This window comes from Aptenodytes patagonicus, chromosome 22 (genome assembly GCF_965638725.1).
Source record: "Aptenodytes patagonicus chromosome 22, bAptPat1.pri.cur, whole genome shotgun sequence".
NCBI lineage: Eukaryota > Metazoa > Chordata > Aves > Sphenisciformes > Spheniscidae > Aptenodytes > Aptenodytes patagonicus.
Window position 1 is genome coordinate 381461 of NC_134970.1, and position 22573 is coordinate 404033.

At 37.7% G+C, this 22573-nt stretch overlaps 1 protein-coding gene across 1 annotated transcript in view; it reads left to right on the top strand.

Annotated features, from left to right (window-relative positions):
* Nucleotides 1-22573, top strand: part of TRIM33 (tripartite motif containing 33) — a 39197-nt gene that overhangs the window by 11046 nt on the left and 5578 nt on the right. Inside the window, exons 2-16 of the mRNA XM_076357720.1 lie at nt 655-773; nt 877-1024; nt 3299-3431; nt 6463-6579; nt 9205-9319; nt 11935-12081; nt 12596-12713; nt 14746-14990; nt 15239-15403; nt 16248-16448; nt 18517-18649; nt 19626-19689; nt 19997-20156; nt 21253-21599; nt 22088-22211. Of these exons, the coding sequence (XP_076213835.1) occupies nt 655-773; nt 877-1024; nt 3299-3431; nt 6463-6579; nt 9205-9319; nt 11935-12081; nt 12596-12713; nt 14746-14990; nt 15239-15403; nt 16248-16448; nt 18517-18649; nt 19626-19689; nt 19997-20156; nt 21253-21599; nt 22088-22211 (2336 nt within the window). The remainder of the gene's footprint in view (nt 1-654; nt 774-876; nt 1025-3298; nt 3432-6462; nt 6580-9204; nt 9320-11934; nt 12082-12595; nt 12714-14745; nt 14991-15238; nt 15404-16247; nt 16449-18516; nt 18650-19625; nt 19690-19996; nt 20157-21252; nt 21600-22087; nt 22212-22573) is intronic.

Sequence of the window (22573 nt, forward strand, 5' to 3'; positions counted from 1 at the left end):
AATGTTCAGATAGTTTGTATTACTGCATCTGCCTCCCTGACCTCATGGAAATAGGTTATGTTAGAAAACATCCTCTGTTGTATCTGGGACAATATTGTGATACACTGCTACTTTGATATTTTCATGAACGTCACTAAAGTCACACCTGACTTTAGTCAGGCACACCTCTCTTAATGCTTGTCTTGAGACAGACTGGACAATAGATGGTTATAAAAAGTAATTAACAGGTGTCTTGAGTTTAACAAAGTAAAATGGGTGGGGGGAAGATGATATTTGCTTGGGGAAAACAAATGACTTGGCTAAAAAAATGTATTTTTTTGGGAAGAAATCAGTAGCAAAAACTAAGTATGATGTAGAAATTACCACAACTTCATTCTGGGTAAGGGATCCTTTTCTGAAAAGGAGTGTGTGTGGTTTGTGGTTTTTTTGTTTGTGCTTTGTTGTTGTTGGGGTGTTGGGGTTTTTTTGGGAAACCTGTTATATGTGGGTAATGGCTGTTTTTTTTAAGGGTAATGTCAACTGTGGAATCTGTTCATTTACCCAAGCGAAATGAGCAGTCTGAGGATTTTGCGTTCATTCTTGTCATCTTTTGATTCTGGGCATGTTGGTTTTCATGTTCTTTTTCTTAAAACTGGGAAACTTTCTGTTTTGCAGTTGGTGTAATCAGATGTCCTATATGCCGCCAAGAATGCAGACAGATAGATCTGGTGGATAATTACTTTGTAAAAGACACGTCAGAAACACCAAGCAGCTCTGATGAGAAGTCAGAACAGGTATGGCACTTTCCTGCTTGCTGGAATTCACATGCTGTTTTTGTTTCTGTACATGTTAATGCTTTCCAGGAAGATGATAGTAACTGACTGTTTCCCTTTGCAGGTGTGTACAAGCTGTGAAGATAATGCTAGTGCTGTTGGATTTTGTGTAGAGTGTGGGGAATGGTTGTGCAAGACTTGCATAGAAGCTCATCAGCGAGTAAAATTTACTAAAGATCATATGATCAGAAAAAAAGAAGATGTATCTTCAGGTGAGTATTTGGATATCACTTAGTCCTGCCTGTAGTAAAAATGTTTTCTCTTTGGCACATGTAAAAAGAGAGTGGGAGGATTATTTAGGTAACAACCAGCTGTATGGCTTTCCCCAAAGATTTGCGAAAAGTTTAGTAAAAAGCTACCAGTGCAAAATTGGTAGCTCTAAAAATAGAGGAAAAACTAAATTTTAAACTAAGATGGGTTATTTGCTAATACTTTGTACAGTTTGATGTCCAGTGTAAAAAATATCTTAAGTACAGAGGAAACAGAATGAGACTGCAGTCTTTGGAAAGGATTTAGATCCATTCTTAATAGTTCTTTTGTTTAGTAGAATAAGTCACTAAATGGAGGGGTTGAAATCTGGAGAGCACTGTCATATTGGTAATCTTATCCATTGGCCAAGGAAATTAAATTATACATTTTGCTGTACTTGGTTATAAGTATCTCTCCCAGTAGAGAAGTATATGCAGATAAGCTTATAGTCATATTCAGTATGATGTTACTGTGGTATTGATATTGCTGAGTAAATGCGGAATTTGAATTTACTTTAGGTTTAATATCTCTTTCAGCTAGCAAAATTTAATGTGCGAAGTGTGTGTACAGTTTGTTTAGACATGCAGCTTTATTAGAAGTTAATTCTTAAACTATCGTTTGACAGTATATTGTTTGTAACCTACTGAGGTAATGTGGAAAACACTCTGAAAACAGGTAAAAGGTAACCGGATTTTAGCTTGGAAGATGTTACTTATAAATGGGATAAAAGTTCTGATTTAAAGACCTGTGGGTTCTACACAATCTGGATGTATATGAAGACTGATCATATTGAGGAAGAGAGATCCTGACATTTTGCTCTCTCTATATATTTAAAATAAATTATGATCTTCGTGATTGTTTCATTGTGCCATTTCAAAGGAGTAACACTGCTTTGCTTTCTGCCAACTCTCATCAAAATCATAGTTAAAAAGTTTGTTATTGAGCTTAGTTCTTCTAGACAACAATCTTATTTCACTTGCTCTATCAAAGAAACTTCATTTTTGGAGAGGTTTCTCTGTATGTCTTAATGGCTATTGTTTAATAAGAAATAGTACCTATTTAAGTTTAAATGTATTAATCCTAGTAGATGAGAAACCCTTAAGGTGAAATCAAATTACAGGGCCCTACAAAGAATTACTAACGTTTTTCATTAGGAGTGCTGTATTGTGACTGTCAAGGTGATACTATAGCTCCACTTCCCCTTCAATAACCTGAGTGGGGAGGTGCCGAAAAATGGCTGTTCCAATAAATTAAACTTTGTATTAGAAATTTAGGTTGGTGTTTATGGAGACAGAAGCCCAGGTGTAGTCGGTATGCTAGCATATGGCCTTCCTGTGACCTGATGTACAGCGATCCTTAGGAACTCTCTTGATTGTGGGGAATGACTATTCATTATTTTCTCAGGGGAGCTTGTTCCCTTCTTTCTTGTTAGACTCTAAGATATGCCCTGGAGACTTTAAATTTCTATTAATGAGTGTCAGCTGTAGATTCATGAGCTCTCTTTCTTTACAATAACTTGCATGGTATAACAAGCTTCAGAAATGTTGGAGACTGAGGAAGACATTCACGTTTTAAACCTTACCTGCTGTATCTTCCAAAGGCTGCTTTCCTCTGTGCTAAGCTCAAAATATCTTTAGAAGATCATGCGGCACTTTTTAGTAAACTCGGAACTATTTTTTGACATTATCTGTTATTTGCTTAAGTGGAAAAGTTAAGCAGTTTAGCTGGGATTTGAGTAACTCTTAACACGGGCAATGTTTGCTTTGCATTTACCACTTCAGTTGCATGTGACTTAATGAGGTTTATAAAGGTTTTGAAGTGATAATTTAGAAAACGTATGGGTGTTTGACAGTATGAAAGTTTGAGAGGTTTGATCCATCCTTCCGTGTGTCAGAGGTGAAACTACATGCAATCTAATCTTTAAACATGTGTACATGATCCTGGTGTTTGTGTACAGTTTTTACATTCTTACAGGTGCCAGTGTCTTTTGAGTGTTTGTGATAGGAGAGGAATTCCTCCTTCTCTTTGAATACAATAAAGCAGAAACAGCTATAAACCGCTGGCACTGTAAATATTTCAATGAGAACGTATTCATGATAACTTCAGGGTGAGAACAGGTCTGTAGTTGTCTTTTTCCAAATTCTTGGTTGTTACTTAGCTTGGAAGTTAGTCGTTTTGCTCTTCAGATTGTCTAAATTTTATTTTAAAATGCAAAAATGGTTTATTTTTAAAAACAGAGGCCGTGGGAGCATCTGGTCAACGTCCTGTTTTCTGTCCTGTCCACAAACAAGAGCAGTTAAAACTTTTCTGTGAAACATGTGACAGGCTGACATGCAGAGACTGTCAGTTACTGGAACACAAAGAACACAGGTACAAATATTACCATGTCTTAATTCCTGTGGTGCACTTTCTCAGAGGATGAAATGGCATTGATTTAAAACAGTTGTGTCATTAAATACTGTTGTATTTACTCTGTCGGACTGAAATGATCCATTGCAAAGGAGAACTTGTGTGGAGTGCTGAAAACTTTTAAGTGATCAGTTGGTTGAGCTTTGTCAAGTATCTTAAGAGCAGATTCAAAACAACATTGTCTGAGGTGATTTGGTGTGATTAAGGTGTTAACTTGCCTGGCATTTACCAGTGCTGTCGCTCTAATCAGGACTTGAATAGAAATTGCTACAGCCTTGAACACCTGGTGCTGTAAAGAAGCAAAAGTGATACAGTGAGTCATGGATGAGGTAATTTTTTGAAAGGGCATATTTTATTATGCAACAGTCTTTCAATTTAGGGTAATTTTGTAAAGGAATGTATAAATTTTGCCTCATAGATTAATCTATTTTTCTAGTACAGAGGGAAAAATAGTTTGGTTTTAGTTGGTTGAAAGTTGCCTCATTCCAAGTAAAAAGAAATGATGGATTTTGTCACCAGAGCTTGCTTTTCTCTTAGCTGCTAGAAAAAAGTTGGAACCTCTTAAGGTACATTAAACTTCCTGCTCTTTAGCAAGTCTGTCATATAGTTGTTTGAATGTTTGAAAAAGTATTTTGCAGTGTTATAATAGAGAATCTGGGGATAAATGTATTTATCAGCCACTGCAGCACTGCTTTTCCTAGTCAGTCTACAAGTAACACTTCTCTGTAAAGGTGCTTGACAGTACGTTGCAATATTGAATTTAGTAGGTTTTTTCCAGTGTAGTGATTACTCTCATAGACTGCTACAGCAGCCTAATGGAGAACTTTTAGTAGTACTAATTTCAAAAGTAAAATATTAACAACCTCGAATATTCCTGCTCTGTTCTTTCATAGGCTTGATCATAAATATCCTGAAAGACACACTTGTTCAGAAAGTGTGGTCTCCTAGGATATGTTAACTTTTTCTAGTCGGTTTCTTTGCATCTGTTTTGTGCACGATGCTAACTGATTAACAAATGCATCTTGTTCTACTTACCTGTTCTCTTCTAGTAAGGGAAGAGAATACTTTGCTATTAACGTGCTTTGTTGCAGAATATTCTTTAAAAATTGTTCTGTCTGCAGATGTGAATTACAGATGATTAGGGTGACTGCTTCGTCTGCCATGAAGTACAACTGAGATTTTTATGAAGCTCACTAAATCATTGAAGGAAAATCATGCCAAGTGGAAACAAGAATTGATTTTAATCTCCTGTTTACTTCTTACCTGAAATCCTAATAGTTTGCACCAAAGGAGGATGAATCACCATTTCAGTAGCAACATGGTCCATTCTGAATTCAGTTCAGAATTTCAAGTGAAAGAATTGCTGGTGATTCTGTAGAAAGCTGACATTCTTGTAGCAGCCTGATGGTGTGCGATTCCTCTAGTTTAGGTAGTTTTCAGTCCACACACTTTGGAAGCTAGAAGTACAATACAATTAAAAAAAAAGTCTTTTGGCTGTAGCAGGAGCTACAGCAAAATTTTAGCAATACTAGGTAAGTGTAGATCTTTTTTTTTTTTCCTTAAAATGGAAATCTGATTTTCAACTTAATGAAAATAGTTTTAGAAAATCTGCAGATCTTCAAACATTTCAAATTTTGTGGCCTTTGGGCTTTAGTAATGCTACTTTTTGCATTATAGTACCTAAAATCTTGTGATGCTGTCTGCAAGAACTTTAGACTGTACTTAGAAAAAGCAACATTCTAACATTGAGACTGAGTAATCTAAACTCTTGTAGTTGAAACTTGTCTATTGCTGGTACAAACTGAATGAACAGGAGCAGAGTCGTTTCTGTTGTGAAGTGTTCTCTTTGCCTAAGTCTCTGTTATCATAATTGTGAGTAATTTGAATCAAGAAACAGTGTTACTGTAAATTTGATCATATATCCGAACAGTCTTTTCCTGTTAGATTAGACTGTAATGTTCTAGATTTTTGACAAAAGACACTACTTTCTTTTCAGTTGTGGTTGGGAGATAGTATAGGTTACTTCTAATGCAGCTTATAAGATGCTTCACTTTAATCGTAGGTGTTTTCTGCCAATTTGAATGTTGGGATTTAGTGTAGTGAAGAAGGGAAGGTATTCTGGGAACCTAAGTTTTCCCTGTTGTTAACAAATCATATTTCAGAAGCATGAAGTTTACTGGCTGCAAAGACGAAAAGTGGCACGTGTCTGATAGGAATCCTGGGTTTTGGGGGGAATCTTTTGATAGTTGAGCAGTCGATCAGAAAAGATTAAAACTCTTGGAGCTACTTAATTCCCCTTGCCATTTTCAACACAGGCATTTTGCTTCTGTTGCATTGTTAATTCCTCTTGTGATGTATAGTCTGTTAGGAAAATGCAACTAATGTCCTTATTTTCCTTCGATGTAGCTACTTGCACTCTTTTCAGATGAAGTAATGGAAGGTGCCTTTGATACAGTAGCTGTTTGATTGAAGGGAATGATATGTTCTTCACTTGGAAGTACCGGGGGGAAAAAATAGGAGTATTTTCTTTCAGATTAAACTAATTCAGTAAAATACGAGCAGTATAATCTCAGCTGAAAAATTGTTTTTCTGGGATAGGTTGTTTTTGTATCATTTAATGTGTGTTTAAGCTATTAGTGCATTTTCCTCATCTAATGTTAACAAAATGATTTGTCAAACTCTGAAGTTTCTGATGTCTCCTTTAGCTGGTGTTCCGTAGCTTGCTATCTTGTGAAATGATGCAGTGCATTGTCTCCCTGTGTAGTTGGAATTAATAAGTGACCCATAGAGGTTCAGTCTTCTGGACACTTACAAAGGATTTTATCAGTACTGAAACATTTTGCACACTGATTGGCATACATATAGTTTGATTTTTCTGTGTGTTTTGTCATATTTTTTTTTTAAATTTTATAGCTTTACATCTAAATTGGGAACCCTTAGTTTCAGCATATTGCTCCTTGGTAATAGATACCTTCTTTTGCATGTTGAAAAGGTATCAGTTTCTGGAAGAAGCTTTTCAGAACCAGAAGGGTGCAATTGAGAACCTATTGGCCAAACTTCTTGAGAAGAAGAATTATGTAAATTTTGCAGCTACCCAAGTTCAAAATAGGTAAGTACCCCAAAATGATTTACTGTTACATTGCCTTTTTAATGAATCACAGTAAGATGAATGATGGGACTAGAGTAATACTTCCATTTTAGTTGATTCTGTATCTTTAGTTGTATTGGACTTAATTACTTGTCGTAATGTTTTCTTCCCTACAATACTGTGCATCTGTTGGAAGTTGTTACAAGAAACAAATGTCAAAGATGATGTCTTTTATGGCAACTTTGAGTAGAACCAAAGATGTGACATGTTTCTTGCACTTGGGGGAGAAAAAAAAAGGGAATAAAAAAGGCGAGGTAAACCCATCTTAGGGTTTCTGCTAAGTTCAGCTCTAGGTGACAGAGGTGTTGGCTGTAGAGAGAAAATTTTTTTTCTTGAAATATTTTTGTTTCATATGAATGCCTCTAACTGTGTAACAAAAACTTGTTTTGAAATTGAATAGAAAATTGTTGTTGTTGGTGTTTTGGTTTTGTTTTTTTAAATTAGGCAAGCAAAACTTAGTGTAATTACCTGAATGGAAGACAAGCTTTTCCTTAGGTAGTTTAACTTAAGAATTCCAGGGTTAGCTTAAATTCAACGTCATATAGAATATTGAATATAGAGACAGAGAGAGCACATGATTGCTGCTGGCTTTTCACCCACTTGTGGTGACATGGTGTGCTGGAGGTTAGGGAATTCCACTCTGATTCTCGGTGGTTTTGTGAGCCTTCTGCAACTTTTAAGTCATTTGCAAAATGACAGATCATCTGGAGATGGGAAGTACAAGGGTAGAAGGAAGTGTACCAAAGATATAAGGAGAAGTTCTGGTGCAAATTTTTAACTCCTAGTCATACCATGTACATTTAAAAAAAAAAAAGTTGTAAGGGAAGGAGAACATACGACATGAGAGGCAAACGTGTGAAGATGGAAGCAATGAAAATAGAAATTTTTATGTGCTGATTCAGCATGGAACTCTTTGACGGGACCCAAAAGAGAACACCATTGTGAAGCAGGAGGACAAGCTGTAGAATTGTTACATGCTTGAAGAAGAGAGAAACCCAGTTACGTGGGAAATAATTAAACTGAAAGTTCAAGAAATGTCATAAAATCTTCTCTGATAAGAATTCACAGCCAACAATGGGTGGTGCATATATGAGTAACACATTGTAATGTTCTTTTGCCTAAGAGTTTCTGGCTTCACTGAAAATTCAGTGAATTTCTGCATCATGTGATTGGGTTGGGTAAAGATCATGATTATCTGCTGAGCCAAATGGGTAGTGCAAGTGAGACACTAGTTTACTTTGACATGCCATTCAGTTACTTTGTTGAAGTGTAGGGCACAAAATCCATTATCATAAAAACTTCAGGGAATAAAAAAAAAATGTGTATTACAATAATGTTGTCAATGTTAGCAGATGGTATGAAATAGCCATCATATGTGATCGTGAAGCGTAAAACAGTGTTGAAGGAATAGCTGCCTACTGGAATAATCGTTAGGTGCCAAAGCCAAGGATGGATGCCTACTGACTTAATGAAGGGTTGACTGAACGTTTTTTTTGGAGTAGAGGACCAGATTGTGCTGTCACGAAAAAGCACATGTGTCCAAGGTGCCTTAAAGGGCATTTGACACCAACAGTGAAGATCATTGTCAGACAAATGGGTATTGGTCTTGTGATCATATCAGGATGAATGACGTCACAAGTTCAGATGCTTGATCTAGTAGTGAAGAAGCCCTTTAAAAAAGGACAATTTAAGTAAGGTACTTACCATGTTCTGACTCCTACAAACGAAGTAAAGAATCCTGCTGTAATGCTATGTTGTCATTAGATTAAGGCAGCATAGCATCACACAAATCCAGAATTTGCAATGGAGTTTAAGAAATGCTGTATTTCAAATTCTGTGGACAGTGCTCAAGGTGATTTGCTTGAGTCTGAAGAAGTTGAGAATAGTGAAGACACTAAAACTAGACGATGATGGAAATGATGAAGAGGTGTGAGGTATAAAAAAACCTGAAAGGCAGTAGTGGTAAAGTGCAAGAGAATAATGTAGACTAATGTCAGGCAAATCATTAGGGAAAGGTTTATATCCTTATTGTGTATTGATTACAGGTATGTAACAAACCTTTTGTTACAAGATTTTTTGGGGGAAGGTGGAGGGGTCCATCTGAAATTCAGGGTTGACTTCCTTTCTGGTTAATATACAATAGCATAAAAGTTTAAGGCATCATATATAAATTCTTCATAGTGAGAGACATGATATGGAGATAAATACATATGTGTACATACACACACGTGGTCTTGGGTGGGTATGTCTCTATGTGTGTGTGTGTAAACATATAAATAAAGTGTATAAACCACAAGGACTGTTTCATATTAAGTAAAACACAAGTTGTTAATTGAGATACCATCTTTATCTCAGATTGTTTAAATTTTTTTTCCAAAACTGAAGTTTTAGATGGCTTCTTTGAAAAAGTTGATTAATGATTTCTCTGTTAGAAATCAAACAAGCTATAAATTTTACACTTATTGGAACTTCTTCAATACAGAAATTGCTCCTTCACTCTTCAAGGGTGGGAAGATGCCTGTGGTGTTTAGTATTTGGCGGCATAGTATAAAGTGACTGCCTGACAATACATTTTTCTTTTTTTAGGATAAAAGAAGTAAATGAAACTAACAAACGAGTAGAACAGGAAATCAAAGTGGCTATATTCACCCTCATCAATGAAATCAATAAAAAGGGAAAATCTCTCTTACAGCACCTTGAGGTACAGTTAAGAGAAAAAATAATAGTGTTGTTCACTGTTCCCAGTCATCTATTGAGAACTCACGTTCCATGTTTGAAAACAGTTTGTTTGGTGTGACTGCAGGTGTTGCAATACCAATATTGCCTATGAATAGTGTGTTGGAGTTAAATCTCTTGTTTATCCTTTCATTAGCTAGAGCCTGTGGCTCCTTTAGTTTTATATCTATGCCTCAGATTCATTCAAAATCAGGCTCATCATAAAGGAGTGTCTGAAAATCTCCTTTCCATGTTCTGTTTGCCATATTTCTATATTATAACATAATTCTAAGGTGTGTATAATCTAGTCTTTTCCTCAAACAGCTTTTTAAGGTTCATGTAAATATATTAGCACTGTTACAGTGAGTTACTTCTTTTTGTCTTCTCCTGATACCTTGTCTAGAAGTTTTTCTTCAGAGTGTAAACTCCGAGACAGGTCTGTGTACTTTGTCTTGGGCACATAACAAATTGGTGCAATGTGTTTGATGCAACTTTACATCATTCTTTGCTCTGTTGGTTGTGCTAAGTCGTCATTAAAATCAGTTTCCCTCCTTTTGCTTGTATAGGATGGTGGCAGCAGGGGAAGGGAGCAGGGAAGTGGATGGGCTAGTATTAATTTTCACTCCTAGTGTCATGTTGACTGCTTTGCTGCTAAGACAGTGGTGGTCCTAATGGCAGTTCTTAGTGTTTGTTTCCTTAGTAATTTTCACAACAGGTGTTGACTTCTAACAAATCCTGACCCTTGAAGTACACCTAGGTTTTCAAAGACATGTTAGTCTTATGTATTTGACCATGAAGTTGTAATGCTGGTATTTTAAGTTATATAGATTGGCATTGTAAAGGAAGCAATGACTTTAAACATACTTTCCATCTAGCACATTCTGAATAATAATTAAATTCTGACTCTTATTCAAATCTATGACAACTTAACTTATGTATATGCGGCACTTAAGGACATGGTTTAGTGGACATGGTGGTGTTGGGTCGACAGTTGGACTCGATGATCTTAGAGGTCTTTTCCAACTTTAATGATGCTATGATTACTTTTTTTATCTGAAGAGAGGAAATCCATCATAAGAAGTTAGTTCATGGCATATTGCCAGTGTGCCATGATGTGACTGAAAAATTTAAGATCAATTTAATTAAAATAGATTTCTTCTTGTTAAGGAACAGTTATTTGGCAATGAAATGGAGTATTCCTGGAGGAAATGAATATTTGATCAGGAGTGAAATAAATAATTTAAAATTACATGAGTAACTGAATTTTGGCTTTTCTTGTTTACCTAGCATTTGTTATAAGCTAAAAAAATTCCATTGGAAACTTTCATTTTTTGTGAGTTTGTAACAGTTGCCCAGTCATGTTGTCGTAGTTTAACCGCAGCTGGCAACTAAGCCCCACACAGCTGCTCACTCGCTTCCCCCCCCCCCCCGGTGGGATGGGGGAGAGAATCGGAAGGGTAGAAGTGAGAAAACTTGTGGGTTGAGATAAAGACAGTTTAATAGACAAAGCAAAATCTGCGCACACAAGCAAAGCAAAACAAGGAATTCATTCACTGCTTCCCATGGGCAGGCAGGTGTTCAGCCATCTCCAGGAAAGCAGGGCTCCATCACGCGTAACGGTGACTTGGAAGACAAACGCCATCACTCTGAACGTCCCCCCCTTCCTCCTTCTTCCCCCAGCTTTATATGCTGAGCATGATGTCATATGGTCTGGGATATCCCTTTGGTCAGCTGGGGTCAGCTGTCCTGGCTGTGCCCCCTCCCAGCTTCTTGTGCACCCCCAGCCTGCTCGCAGGTGGGGTGGGGTGAGAAACAAGGCCTTGACTCTGTGTAAGCACTGCTCAGCAATAACGAAAACATCCCTGCGTTATCAACGCTGTTTTCAGCACAAACGCAAACCATAACCCCATACTAGCTACTATGAAGAAAATTAACTCTATCCCAGCGAAAACCAGCACACATGTATTTTTAAATTTGAATCCTGAAGATTCAGTACTGCAATCCAGATTTTTAGCACAAGGTTTACAGCTGGCATGTTATCAAAGACTGAAGACTTCTTGGGGATGGGGCTGCTGAGCTTACCTGCCATACTCAGGAGGTGTTTAGAGGCAGTTTCTAGTTGGCGTAGGAGCTGGTGTTCAGAGCACCTGGGCCACCACTGTTGCTGTCTCTTCCAGTTGCTGCTCTGCAGCTCCTGTAGTGGCAGTTGCAGGAATGCCAGGGCACCACCCAGTATGGAGCTGGCAGTTTCGCTGGGCCCTGGTCTGGGTTGCTCCCCCAGTTCTTTGTCATGCTGCTACGCCTCTGGCAACATGAGGAAGAGAACTGGTCTTGTTTTAGTAGTTGATATTTTCCTGGGATAAAGCAGAGGCTCTTCTCTGAGCCCACTATTTTCCCTGCACTTTGATATCTCTGGGGAAGAATGGTAGAGTGGAATAATAGAGAATTATTACTTGATGGTTCTAGCCACCCTGAATATGAGCATTAGTATAAGCTGCTTTGCTTGTGACATTTTTCTTTTGCTAAGAACTGTGATAGCGGGTTACATTTTCCTCATAAATCTGAAGCCCCCATTGTAATAAAGTTTTTGTTTCTTTGTAGAATGTAACAAAGGAGAGACAGATGAAATTAATACAACAACAAAATGACATCACTGGTCTTTCGCGACAAGTGAAGCATGTGATGAACTTTACTAATTGGGCTATTGCAAGTGGCAGCAGTACTGCTTTGCTATACAGTAAACGGCTGGTAAGGAAGCATCCTCTAACTTGTCTGTACAGTACAGAGAATGTTCAGTCAAAAGAATTTCCTAAGTGTCGTGTAGCTTCCCTAGATTATATCCAAGGAAGAGATAATGAGTTGTTCATGCTTCATTTAAAAAACAAAGCAAAAAAACCCTTTCTGTAATAATGGGATAAATATCCCAACTTGTACACCACTTTTCATTCGTAAATTAAGGACTTAACAGTATTATTGTAGAAGGAATGGGGTTAAGCTCTGTAAAGGCACCTCAGTGTTTCACTTGAGTCATTGCAGAAGTAGTAGTACTTCCCTGTCATCCTCTGCGTTGAGTAAAAAATTAGTTGTACAGTGGATGATTTTCCTGGTGAATTGAGTACTTTCCAGGCTACTAACCAAACTTGCTATTGACAGTCCTTATTGGTGATCCAGCAGTCTAAACTCACTGGGCAAATGCACACTTCTTAATATTCTCATTCATTATTTCGTTGTCATCAACAGTCTTGTTTTTGCTTTCCATTAGATAACATTCCAGTTACGTCATATTTTAAAGGCACGTTGTGATCCTGTTCCAGCTGCCAATGGAGCAATACGCTTCCATTGTGACCCTACATTCTGGGCAAAGAACGTCGTCAATTTAGGTGAGAAAATTGTGTGTGTTTATTCTGTGTTACTTGAAAAACTAGATTGAGTTGGGGCTATTCATCCAACATGAGTGAGCTGGAGTGCAATACATCCCTTAATGCAGAAGACCAAAACTCTCTTGATATAACCCATCCAGTCCTGATTACCCTCCTTATCTGCTGTGTTTTTTCTGTTAGCAAAGCTTTCTCCACAGGTTTTGGTTTCCAATGGGAATGGTTCTAGGAATGACCTTTTTTCCCCTCTTGAAGTGGTTCTGATGATTATAGTATAACATACTAGTGCTAAATGGGTGCTTCAGTTTCTGGAATAAGCTTTTTTGGCAAGTAAATATTTAGCTGCATATGGAGTAATACTAGATGTCTTAATGTTTTGGAAGTTGTATGAACAAGCATAATTAGGAGGACTGTTGATATGAGCAAAGTTTATGGCTAAGTACCAAGCCAGTCCATGTGATTGCTGGAAAGCTAAGTGAATTAAGAAGCAATGTTTAACTAGTTTTGTATCCTAAGATGTCTGACACATTTATAAAGGTAAAGAAAAACAGAGCCTCATAATGGGAGATACACTGCTGTTCCTGTGTGTGTCTTGCTTGCAACTGCCATACGGTAGGTTACGGCGCCATAGCTGTAACCTTTTATATCTTAAGTAGTTTTTCTCAGTGCAGCTGTTTATTCCTTCTTTGCCCTAAAGCGTTAGCTGCCATGGGAGTTTGTAATAGTCTTGGTGAGATAGGAGCTTGGAGCACTCATGTTTTGTGTGAGTGCGTAGTGACAGCTGGGATCACTGGATGTTTGCAGTTACGATTACTGCACGTTGCTGGCTATTGTCAGATGCAGTAATAACGTGCTCTTTTAAGGATATAAGGCGTTTAATATCTTAACCTCTTTATTATTGCCTTATCCTGCAGCAGTGTAGTGTCACAGTTTTTCTTCCATATTAATTCCCTAATCACTTACACTTTTTGAAGAACAGGTTTTGAATGAGAGAAGAGGGGAGGTGAGCTAGAGTGGGGAGAGCACAGTGAGACAGAGGTATCTGTTAGCACCTGCTTGTGAACTTTTCTGTTGGATAAAAATCTAATAGAAAATCTGATGAAAATATCAGCTCTTCTGATGCTTTTGTGTGTACTTGCTTCTTGCTCTAAGTCCACTAGCCAGGTTTTGGTGTTCCTGTCTTTAGTCAAGGAGGTTTATGTGCACAGTAAACAAACTTTTCATTGTGTAAGTAATGGTTTAAAATTGACACTATTCCTTCATGGGCAGTTCCTCAAGCAATTTTTGAGTGCTGCTACTCTTGGAGATTACTCAAGAAGGAAAAAGCAAGGCTTTCCAGAACAGAGCTTCAAATGTTGTTTGACTAGGAACCTGGGGCAGGTGGGGGAAGCTATATAGGAAACAGAACAGAAACTGTCAACCTCAATAAAAAGTGACATGCCGATTCCAATGAGTACATGTTCAAAGTAAAAAATCAACATTTTGCCTCTTCCCTTTAAAAATAGTACTGGAGATAGCTAGAGAGGCAATGTGGTCCATCACATTGTATCAAGGCAGCACTTGCTTGTAGCAGTGTTTTGTGTCATGCTTGTATAACCTGTTCTTAGTCAGTCAGTGATAGGACACTCTCCACTGGCCCCAAATACCTTTTCCCAGGCTTTGCTTCCTTAGGTATAGAAACTTTATGCTCAATGTGTCTTTTTCCTGTTTTATTTCTCATCTTGTCTGTTTGTTGAGAACACAGAGAACAGCCATCTCTGTCTTGTCTTTTAGGCTGTGCAGTTCCAGTTCTTTCACTCTTTCCTCATAGGTCATGTTTTCAGTTTTGCAATTTCTTCTTCTGGTAGTCTGAGTTTTGTTTTTGTGTCTCTCGTGTATGGTTATGGAGACTTAAAAAGAAAATTTCAAACTTAAATTGCTTTGTTACTGCCCCTGAGGAAATGGAATTAGAAACATCTGAATATTCTGCATTTATCAACCTTTGGATGATGATGGAGATTTAACTGTTTACTAGTTCTTTTTTAATTGTGTTTAGGTAACCTTGTCATTGAAAATAAACCAACTCCTAGTTACACTCCTAATGTAGTGGTTGGACAAGCTCCTCCAGGAACAAACCACATCAGCAAAGCTCCAGGACAAATCAATTTAGCGCAGCTTCGACTTCAGCATATGCAGCAGCAAGTGTATGCACAAAAGCATCAGCAACTGCAGCAGATGAGGATGGGACAGCCAGCTGGGTCAGTTCCCAGGCAGACGAGTCCACAAATCTTACAGCAGCAGGTAAATATCTTGTATGTTCTTATTTCACCTTTTACCATAACACTGAGACTTAAAATTGCCCTATCAAATATAAACTTACAAAGCAGTTTATAAATGTGAAAATCTTTTGAAATTTGACATACTTTAAATGTGACAGCTATTGGCTTCACTTGATGTTGTGTAACTAGTAAACCTACTACTGTGGAAAGAGATTGGCTTCTTTTTTCCATGTTAAAAGCAAAAATTTTAAAAAACAAAAACCCTTGCAGCCTCCCAGGTTGATCAGCATGCAGACCATGCAGAGGGGTAACATGAACTGTGGGGCTTTCCAAGCACATCAGATGAGAATGGCTCAGAATGCTGCTCGTATACCAGGAATACCACGCCACAATGGACCACAATACTCCATGATGCAACCTCACCTTCAAAGACAAGTATATCCTGTGTACACGCTTCATTTGTGCCATTGTGCCAAACCTTCATTACAATAGATGATACCTCCAGCTGTAAATGTGTTTATCTGTAACACTTATAACTCACAGCTACACACATTTATATGCTTTTTCATGTTGCATACTGTACTGTTACATTTTTGCTGAACAGTAGAAAATTCAAACCTTAAGAATGAAAATGAATTCTAATGTTTGTATTGCATTTTAGTTCTGGAAAACAAAACATTTCCTTTTTCATTTTTCAGTGACATTCAGCTTTTAGGTTTCTTAGAGAGTAGTCAGGAATAGTGAAGTTCAAAGTGATGTAGTTGAGGGTTTTTAATGAAACCAAATTCTAAAGTGTTTTTAAATTCAAACCTGAAGCGTGATGCAGAGCTCTGCATACCATTAAGAATAAAAACTCTTGACAATGAATGTTAATGTGACTGGAAGACCAAAAATTACTTTATAATACTTGAAACAGTTACTCTTTTCTTTTAAAAGAAAAAGAAGTTTGTAGACAGACATGTGGACTCTAAAGTTGTCTTTGGAGGAAGTAATAGCTTTGAGAAAATATAACTATATATGAAAATAATTTGGTGGAAGATGTGCTATATATTTAAATATCTAGCCACACAAAGTGTTTTTTCTTTCCAAGTAAATAAAAATAGCAGTTGCTTTGCATTCAGTGCTATCAGATTATGTTGATAGAAATGTGAGTTTATATGTTCTTTCCCCCCCAATTTTTTGTTGAGGACTATCATATAATGCACGTGTTGCAATTTTACGTGCAGTGGCTGTCTGATTTGTCCATAATGCAGGCATGGTCTCTTCTCTTTTCCTACAGCATTCTAACCCTGGGCATGCGGGGCCTTTTCCAGTTGTTTCTGTGCACAACACCACTATTAATCCAACTAGTCCTACTACAGCAACAATGGCGAGTGCAAACCGTGGTCCAACAAGTCCGTCCGTTACAGCAATCGAACTCATTCCTTCTGTAACAAACCCAGAGAATTTACCTTCCCTGCCAGATATCCCACCCATCCAGGTCAGTGGAGAAGATCAGGCACTTATGCTGTGGGTGAAGTAATGATCTGCTTTCCTTTCTGTATCTTTTTTATTTGGATACCGGTACTTGTCTTTGGAACGGTATAGTTAGTCACCATTTCAAGTCGAAGAATTAAAATTTTCAGCCCTTGACTTGGGCATGCAACTATTTTCACTATATAGGGCTGACCTGCTTGACCTGTGTTAACCTTTAGATTAATCAGTATTTAATGGCTGTCCTATAGTAAAATTGATACTTAGATTAGTTAATCCCAAGTACTGTGTTCACTTCCTTTCTTCCATCATAGTTCCAAGACTATCATATGGGAAGTTATCACTAGAATAGTTGAATAGTTACGTATGTCAAATGCCCTGAATGGTGATTTATTCAGAGTTAAAGTTGTCTGGCAGTTCTCTGTGATGTTCCTAAACGTAACAATCAAATGCAGGAAGTACCGAGAAAAGGTGTCCTACTGTCCTACTTTTCTCTCTCCTTACATTTCCTCCATACCCCAGTAGTGTGGCTGTAATCATTTCCTTGTATGCAAGAGGCCAGCATTTACATTAGCGTTGGATCCTGGAAGGTGCTGCAGAACACTTAAGCTGGCCTCCCTGATTAATCTTGAGCTGTGGTGGTGTCTGTCTGGAAATTCTTGCTTGCACAAAGTGTGGCTATTGATGCTTCTGTAGTTTTCACTTCATCTGCACACTATTGGTACTCACTGACTTGGAACTGCAGAGTGTGCCCTGTATGCTTTGCCCAGAGAGGCAGTGGATAGATAGTGCTGCACACAAGCTGAGGTAGGTTTTGATGAAGTCAATCTCATTTGGAGAGGTGAGAGGCATAATTTAATGTACGAGTGGAGGCACAGAAAGTAAAAGTAATGTGTGTTCTGCAGGAGTGTTTGGGAGGCTGGGGAGGGGAGGATGATGGCTTGTCTTGAGAACAGGATGTTTACATTGAAATCTCCATATAAAGCACGGGAGATTTGGTCATGATACAGGAAACAATTGCCTTAGAAACAAAACCTAAATTTCATCCAAGCAGATGGTCTGCTGTAATACCAATAGCAACTTTTTAACTCTTAATCTATAGAGAGTCATGTTCAGGGCTTGTATGTTCAGTTTTCTCATGAGGCTGCAGGTAATTTGCTAACGTAAGAATAGTAGGAGAAAAAGGATCACGTCTCTGAATGTGATTGATCTGCAGTGCTGAAGCTTTGTTTAGTCATTAGAACAAAACACAAGTATAACTGGTTATGACTGATTCAGCTGTGTGTGTCTAAAGTTCATGATACACCAAGTTAGAAGTAGTTGTTAGTGGGATAGCCTAAAACATAAACATGCAACTTCTAGGTGCACTGAAAATGCAGAATTCTGTTGAGATGCTCTTTTTTGTACCTGTTCATGTAATAGCTGTTACGGATTTTAGTTGATTAAAGAGTTGGATAGGAAGCTATTACTCTTTCAAGTTGCTTGCACAGTTATAAAAACCCGCTTTGAATACAATGTGTTTCAAACATGTTATTTGCAATTATGCTGTCTTGCAGTTAATAGCTTTAAGCAGTTAAAGTAATAGGGTACCTGTCACCCTGTTTTTAATAGATACTAGAATCTGTGTAAAAAGTGAATGGGAGGGAGGGAGATTTCACATCATGCTAAGGAAAAACAAGTTCATGGTTTCCCTTAATATCTTAGTTGTGGAATAACTCTTGCAACATTAGTAATCTGGTAGTTCATATGACTAATGCCATTTTATGACTAACACACTGAACATCTGGGAACCAAAAAGTTTGGAATGACCTAGAGTAAGTGCAGCCTATGACCATACTGGAAGAACTTAGATATTTAGTAACTTCTGAAAAATCTTACCTTAAGTTTCTGACTGTGGATTTCTGTTTTGAAAGACTGATCTCTGTGTGAAACTGATAAAAATGTTTGATGTCCCGAATCCTTGAAGGGATAGTGAACAATTCTGGTAAAGATACTGATCATGGTTTAAAGATGTGGAACTATTAAGAAACTTTAATTAGGCCTCTCTGATTCAGACTTTTGTTTTTGCTTCTTAGCTTGAAGATGCTGGTTCAAGTAATTTAGATAACCTTCTAAGCAGATACATTACAGGCAGCCACCTACCCCCACAACCTACAAGTACCATGAATCCCTCCCCAGGACCTTCAGCTCTATCTCCAGGGTCATCAGGTAAATGTGATGGGTATTTCTAGTGATTCTAGAAAGTGATGGGTATTTCTGGTATTTAAGTTGAAAATAATTACCTGTAACTTCCTGCCAAAAGGGAAGTGAGATTTTGTTAGTTTAAAATCTATTTTGCTCAGAAATAAATTCTTTTAGAAATTTAAATTTTACCCTCCTTCAGAAATATCTTTATAGTAACAAAGTGCCAGCACATGAATGCAGTATTCCAGATAAATGTATAGACTGTATTTTTGTCCTATGTTACCACAACCCTTTTTTCTTTTTTTGTGCATCAGAGGACGTAGTTCAGTTATTGCCCCCAAATGATGACTGGCTAGACCATTCTGAGGTTTGGGAAGTAAGTTTATAGACTAGCTTAGTCACAGAAATACTTACACCCAACAATCATTTGAGCAAGGTCATTCTAAGTATAGCCAATTGATGATAGAGCTTTTGTTATGCATGTGAGCGAATTAAGTCACCAATACCTAACGTTGAGTTATTTAAACATTTAAAGTGTCCATTTCTATTAGTAAGAAGCTGATTTCAGTCATTTGGTATGTGTTTCTCTTAGTCTTCTCTCTGCGAGATTATTGTAAGATTCTGTGAATGAATGGTTGTAGCAGTGGAACTTACGTTTCTCAAAACCTGCATGCAAAACGTACAGAGTCTGCTTTTCTTGACTTTATTGGTGGATGTCAGTGGATAAAACTTGGGGACTTAATGGGCTAAGGGTTATAGCACTGTTTGGATTAGGTGAAATAATTATTGGGACTCTAACAACAGTGTGTTGTCTTTTTTTATTTAATGTGGTGTGCTAGACCTTTGTTCTGATCCAAAAGACTGAGAGGGCAGCTGACTTACGTGAATTACTAAATTAGGATATTCTAGCAGCACTTCTGGTGTTACTCAACACTAGTCATTTATTTTACTGCAGAATGTAAATTTGTACCAAGTCAAATTCTACGCTGCTTCTTTGCAGGGTTATCCAACTCCCACACTCCTGTGAGGCCACCTAGTACCTCCAGCACAGGTAGCAGAGGAAGGTGAGTATGTTACGTTAACACTGCCAGCCTGAAAAATCAGACACGAAGAATTCAAAAACTGAATTGGCAGTGGGTCAATAGGGTTTTGATATAACTGTGACCCAGTAATGGAAGAATGCTTACATGAAGACGACTTTTTTTTTCTTTTCCCTTCCTTTTCCTTCACTATGATTCTCTGCTGTCTTGTAAACTTGAGCTATCTTGTAAATGTTCTGACATGCTTTGCCTTTGAAATTGTTCAGGAAATGGTCACTTAAGTTTCTTTGCTCTGAGTTTTCCTTTTATTTATATGCTGGTCTCTTTCTAGCTGTGGCTCCTCGGGCAGAACTGCTGAGAAAACTAGTGTTAACTTCAAGTCTGACCAAGTGAAAGTCAAGCAAGAGCCAGGGACAGAGGAAGAGATATGCAGTTTCTCAGGAACAGTAAAACAGGAAAAAACAGAGGATGGCAGAAGGAGTGCTTGCATGGTAAAGTTAGTTTGTGCAACAGTATTATGGTTTTCCTAGCAGCATGTTTAAGAATTTGGAAATAATAAAGCAATTTTACTCTTAAGCCTCATATTCTGTTAACAGCCCTGAAGATTGAGAGGTATTTTGCTCCCAGGCAGTACATCTGAACTTGTAAGTGTGGGCCAGCTCGAGTGTTGAGCTGTCTGTTTTTTAGTACTGCTAAGACTGCTAATTACTGGGGGTTTGTGACATAGGTACCAATAAGCTGGCAATGGGACTTGGACAGTAGCTTGCTGGCTTATGTTGAACAAATAAACATTAAATGATGGCAGATGTTGCCCTTCCTGATTTGGACAGGACTTGACCTAGTGATATGGATGCAAAACACACCCAGTCCTTGTCAGTTTTATGTATTGTGATAGGTAGTTGCGTGTTGAAAGTAGTCCAATAGAAAACAGAAGTTAATCTCTGTTTGGTCCATGTTGAGGACTTTATTATATCCTTTAATACTATGCTCTGCCAGGCACAGGATAGTCTGTCGTGTACATTTTATCTTTAGCTATTAAAATGAAATACCCCCAGCAGTGTAGTGTGTTTGCTGCTTTTAATCCCTTACTAGTAAAAGCTGTAAGTCAACCATTGTTAGTAGTTCCTGAACATTCATATGTATGTAATTACATTGAGAAATCTTCAAATCAGTCAAAAGTTCTTATGCCAGAGCATAAATAAAATATTTATGCAAGTGAATATTTTTCAGTGTTTCCCAGCTATGCTTGATTTAATAGGATTGTGTACTAGGAGCAGGGTGATGGATTTGAGGGTTTTTCCTAATGACAGTGAAGGTATATTTTTAACAATTTATCAGTGTGTTTGGCTTGAAAGTTTATCATGTTATATATCAGTAGAAATGAGTCTGTTCTTGGAAGGATGGACTTGTGAAAAAGTAGTTTTCAATACTGTATGCAACTCAGGTCTTCATAATGATTTGCCATGTATTTTGGGAAATGAGTATTGTACCTTTAAATGGTGGATGGCTTTTGACTTCCAATGTATGAAGAAAGATGCCCTTGTAAAATTGACTCACTCTGATTTTCATGTGCTACTTTCATTTCAGCTTAGCAGTCCTGAGAGCAGCTTGACACCACCACTGTCCACTAACTTGCATCTGGAAAGTGAATTAGAAGCATTAGGAAGTCTTGAAAATCATGTAAAAACTGAACCAGCAGATTTAAGTGAAAGTTGCAAACAGTCTGGACATGGCCTTGTAAATGGAAAATCCCCAGTGCGGAGTCTAATGCACCGATCAGCTAGAATTGGAGGAGAAGGCAATAACAAAGATGATGATCCAAATGAAGACTGGTGTGCTGTATGCCAAAATGGAGGGGATCTATTATGTTGTGAAAAGTGCCCAAAGGTGTTTCACTTAACTTGTCATGTACCAACACTCCTCAGCTTTCCAAGGTACAGAAACAGTGTAATAGTTCCTGAGAACAGCTCTGTGGTCTCATTCATATGATAGATTTCAACACACTACCAAAACTGGTGTTTCATCCTCAACACCAGCTAGTTCTGGATGATTTCTTGTCAGTAAAACAATCTGACATTTCAGAGGCCTGCCTGAATTGTTTTGTAACTGGTCGATGTTTATCTGATAAACATATGGTCTCTCCAAGTGTGATTCTGTTATGTAAAATTCATTTTAAAGTCATGGTGAGAAAGGTGTTATAAAGTATTAGAACATACTTGGGAGAGGAATATGAGGACAGGAAAACTGGCCTTGACTGGCAGAATTATCATGAGCATTAAGGGTTATTCCTTATCTTTGGATATCCAAGTCTTTACTACAGTACAATGTGAATCTGTAAGAGCTAATGAAAAAATCTTTGTAGTCATCACTGATGAGACTTTGTCCCTCGATATCTGGAATAATTGTGTTTATTTCTGTTTAGCGGAGAGTGGATATGTACATTCTGCAGAGATCTGAGCAAACCAGAAGTAGAATATGATTGTGACAATTCACAACACAGCAAGAAAGGGAAAACAGCACAAGGTCTGACTCCTGTGGACCAAAGGGTATGTCTCAAATCTGTAGGAATCTGTTTCCTAGAAAAAAGTGCTTTCTCACATTAGCTATCCCCCACTGTTTCTTGAAGATGTTTTTGCTGTGGCTGCAGCAAATCCTTTAACATGCATTAATCTCTTCAGTGTTTTTAATTAGAAGTTCTTTGCATTTAACATCGATATAACCTTCATAAAATAGTTACGTAAGTTTGGTGTGTTAAGTTCATGCTGTGAGAGGTGCTAGAAGTATTTAGGTGCATTCTTGTGGAAGGTATAATGACAGTCAGAATTATTTTTAGCTTTATCAATCAACCTGTGCATAAAGTGTTGGAGTATTATCAAATCAAATTTCTCCAAAGAAATTACAAGCAAAG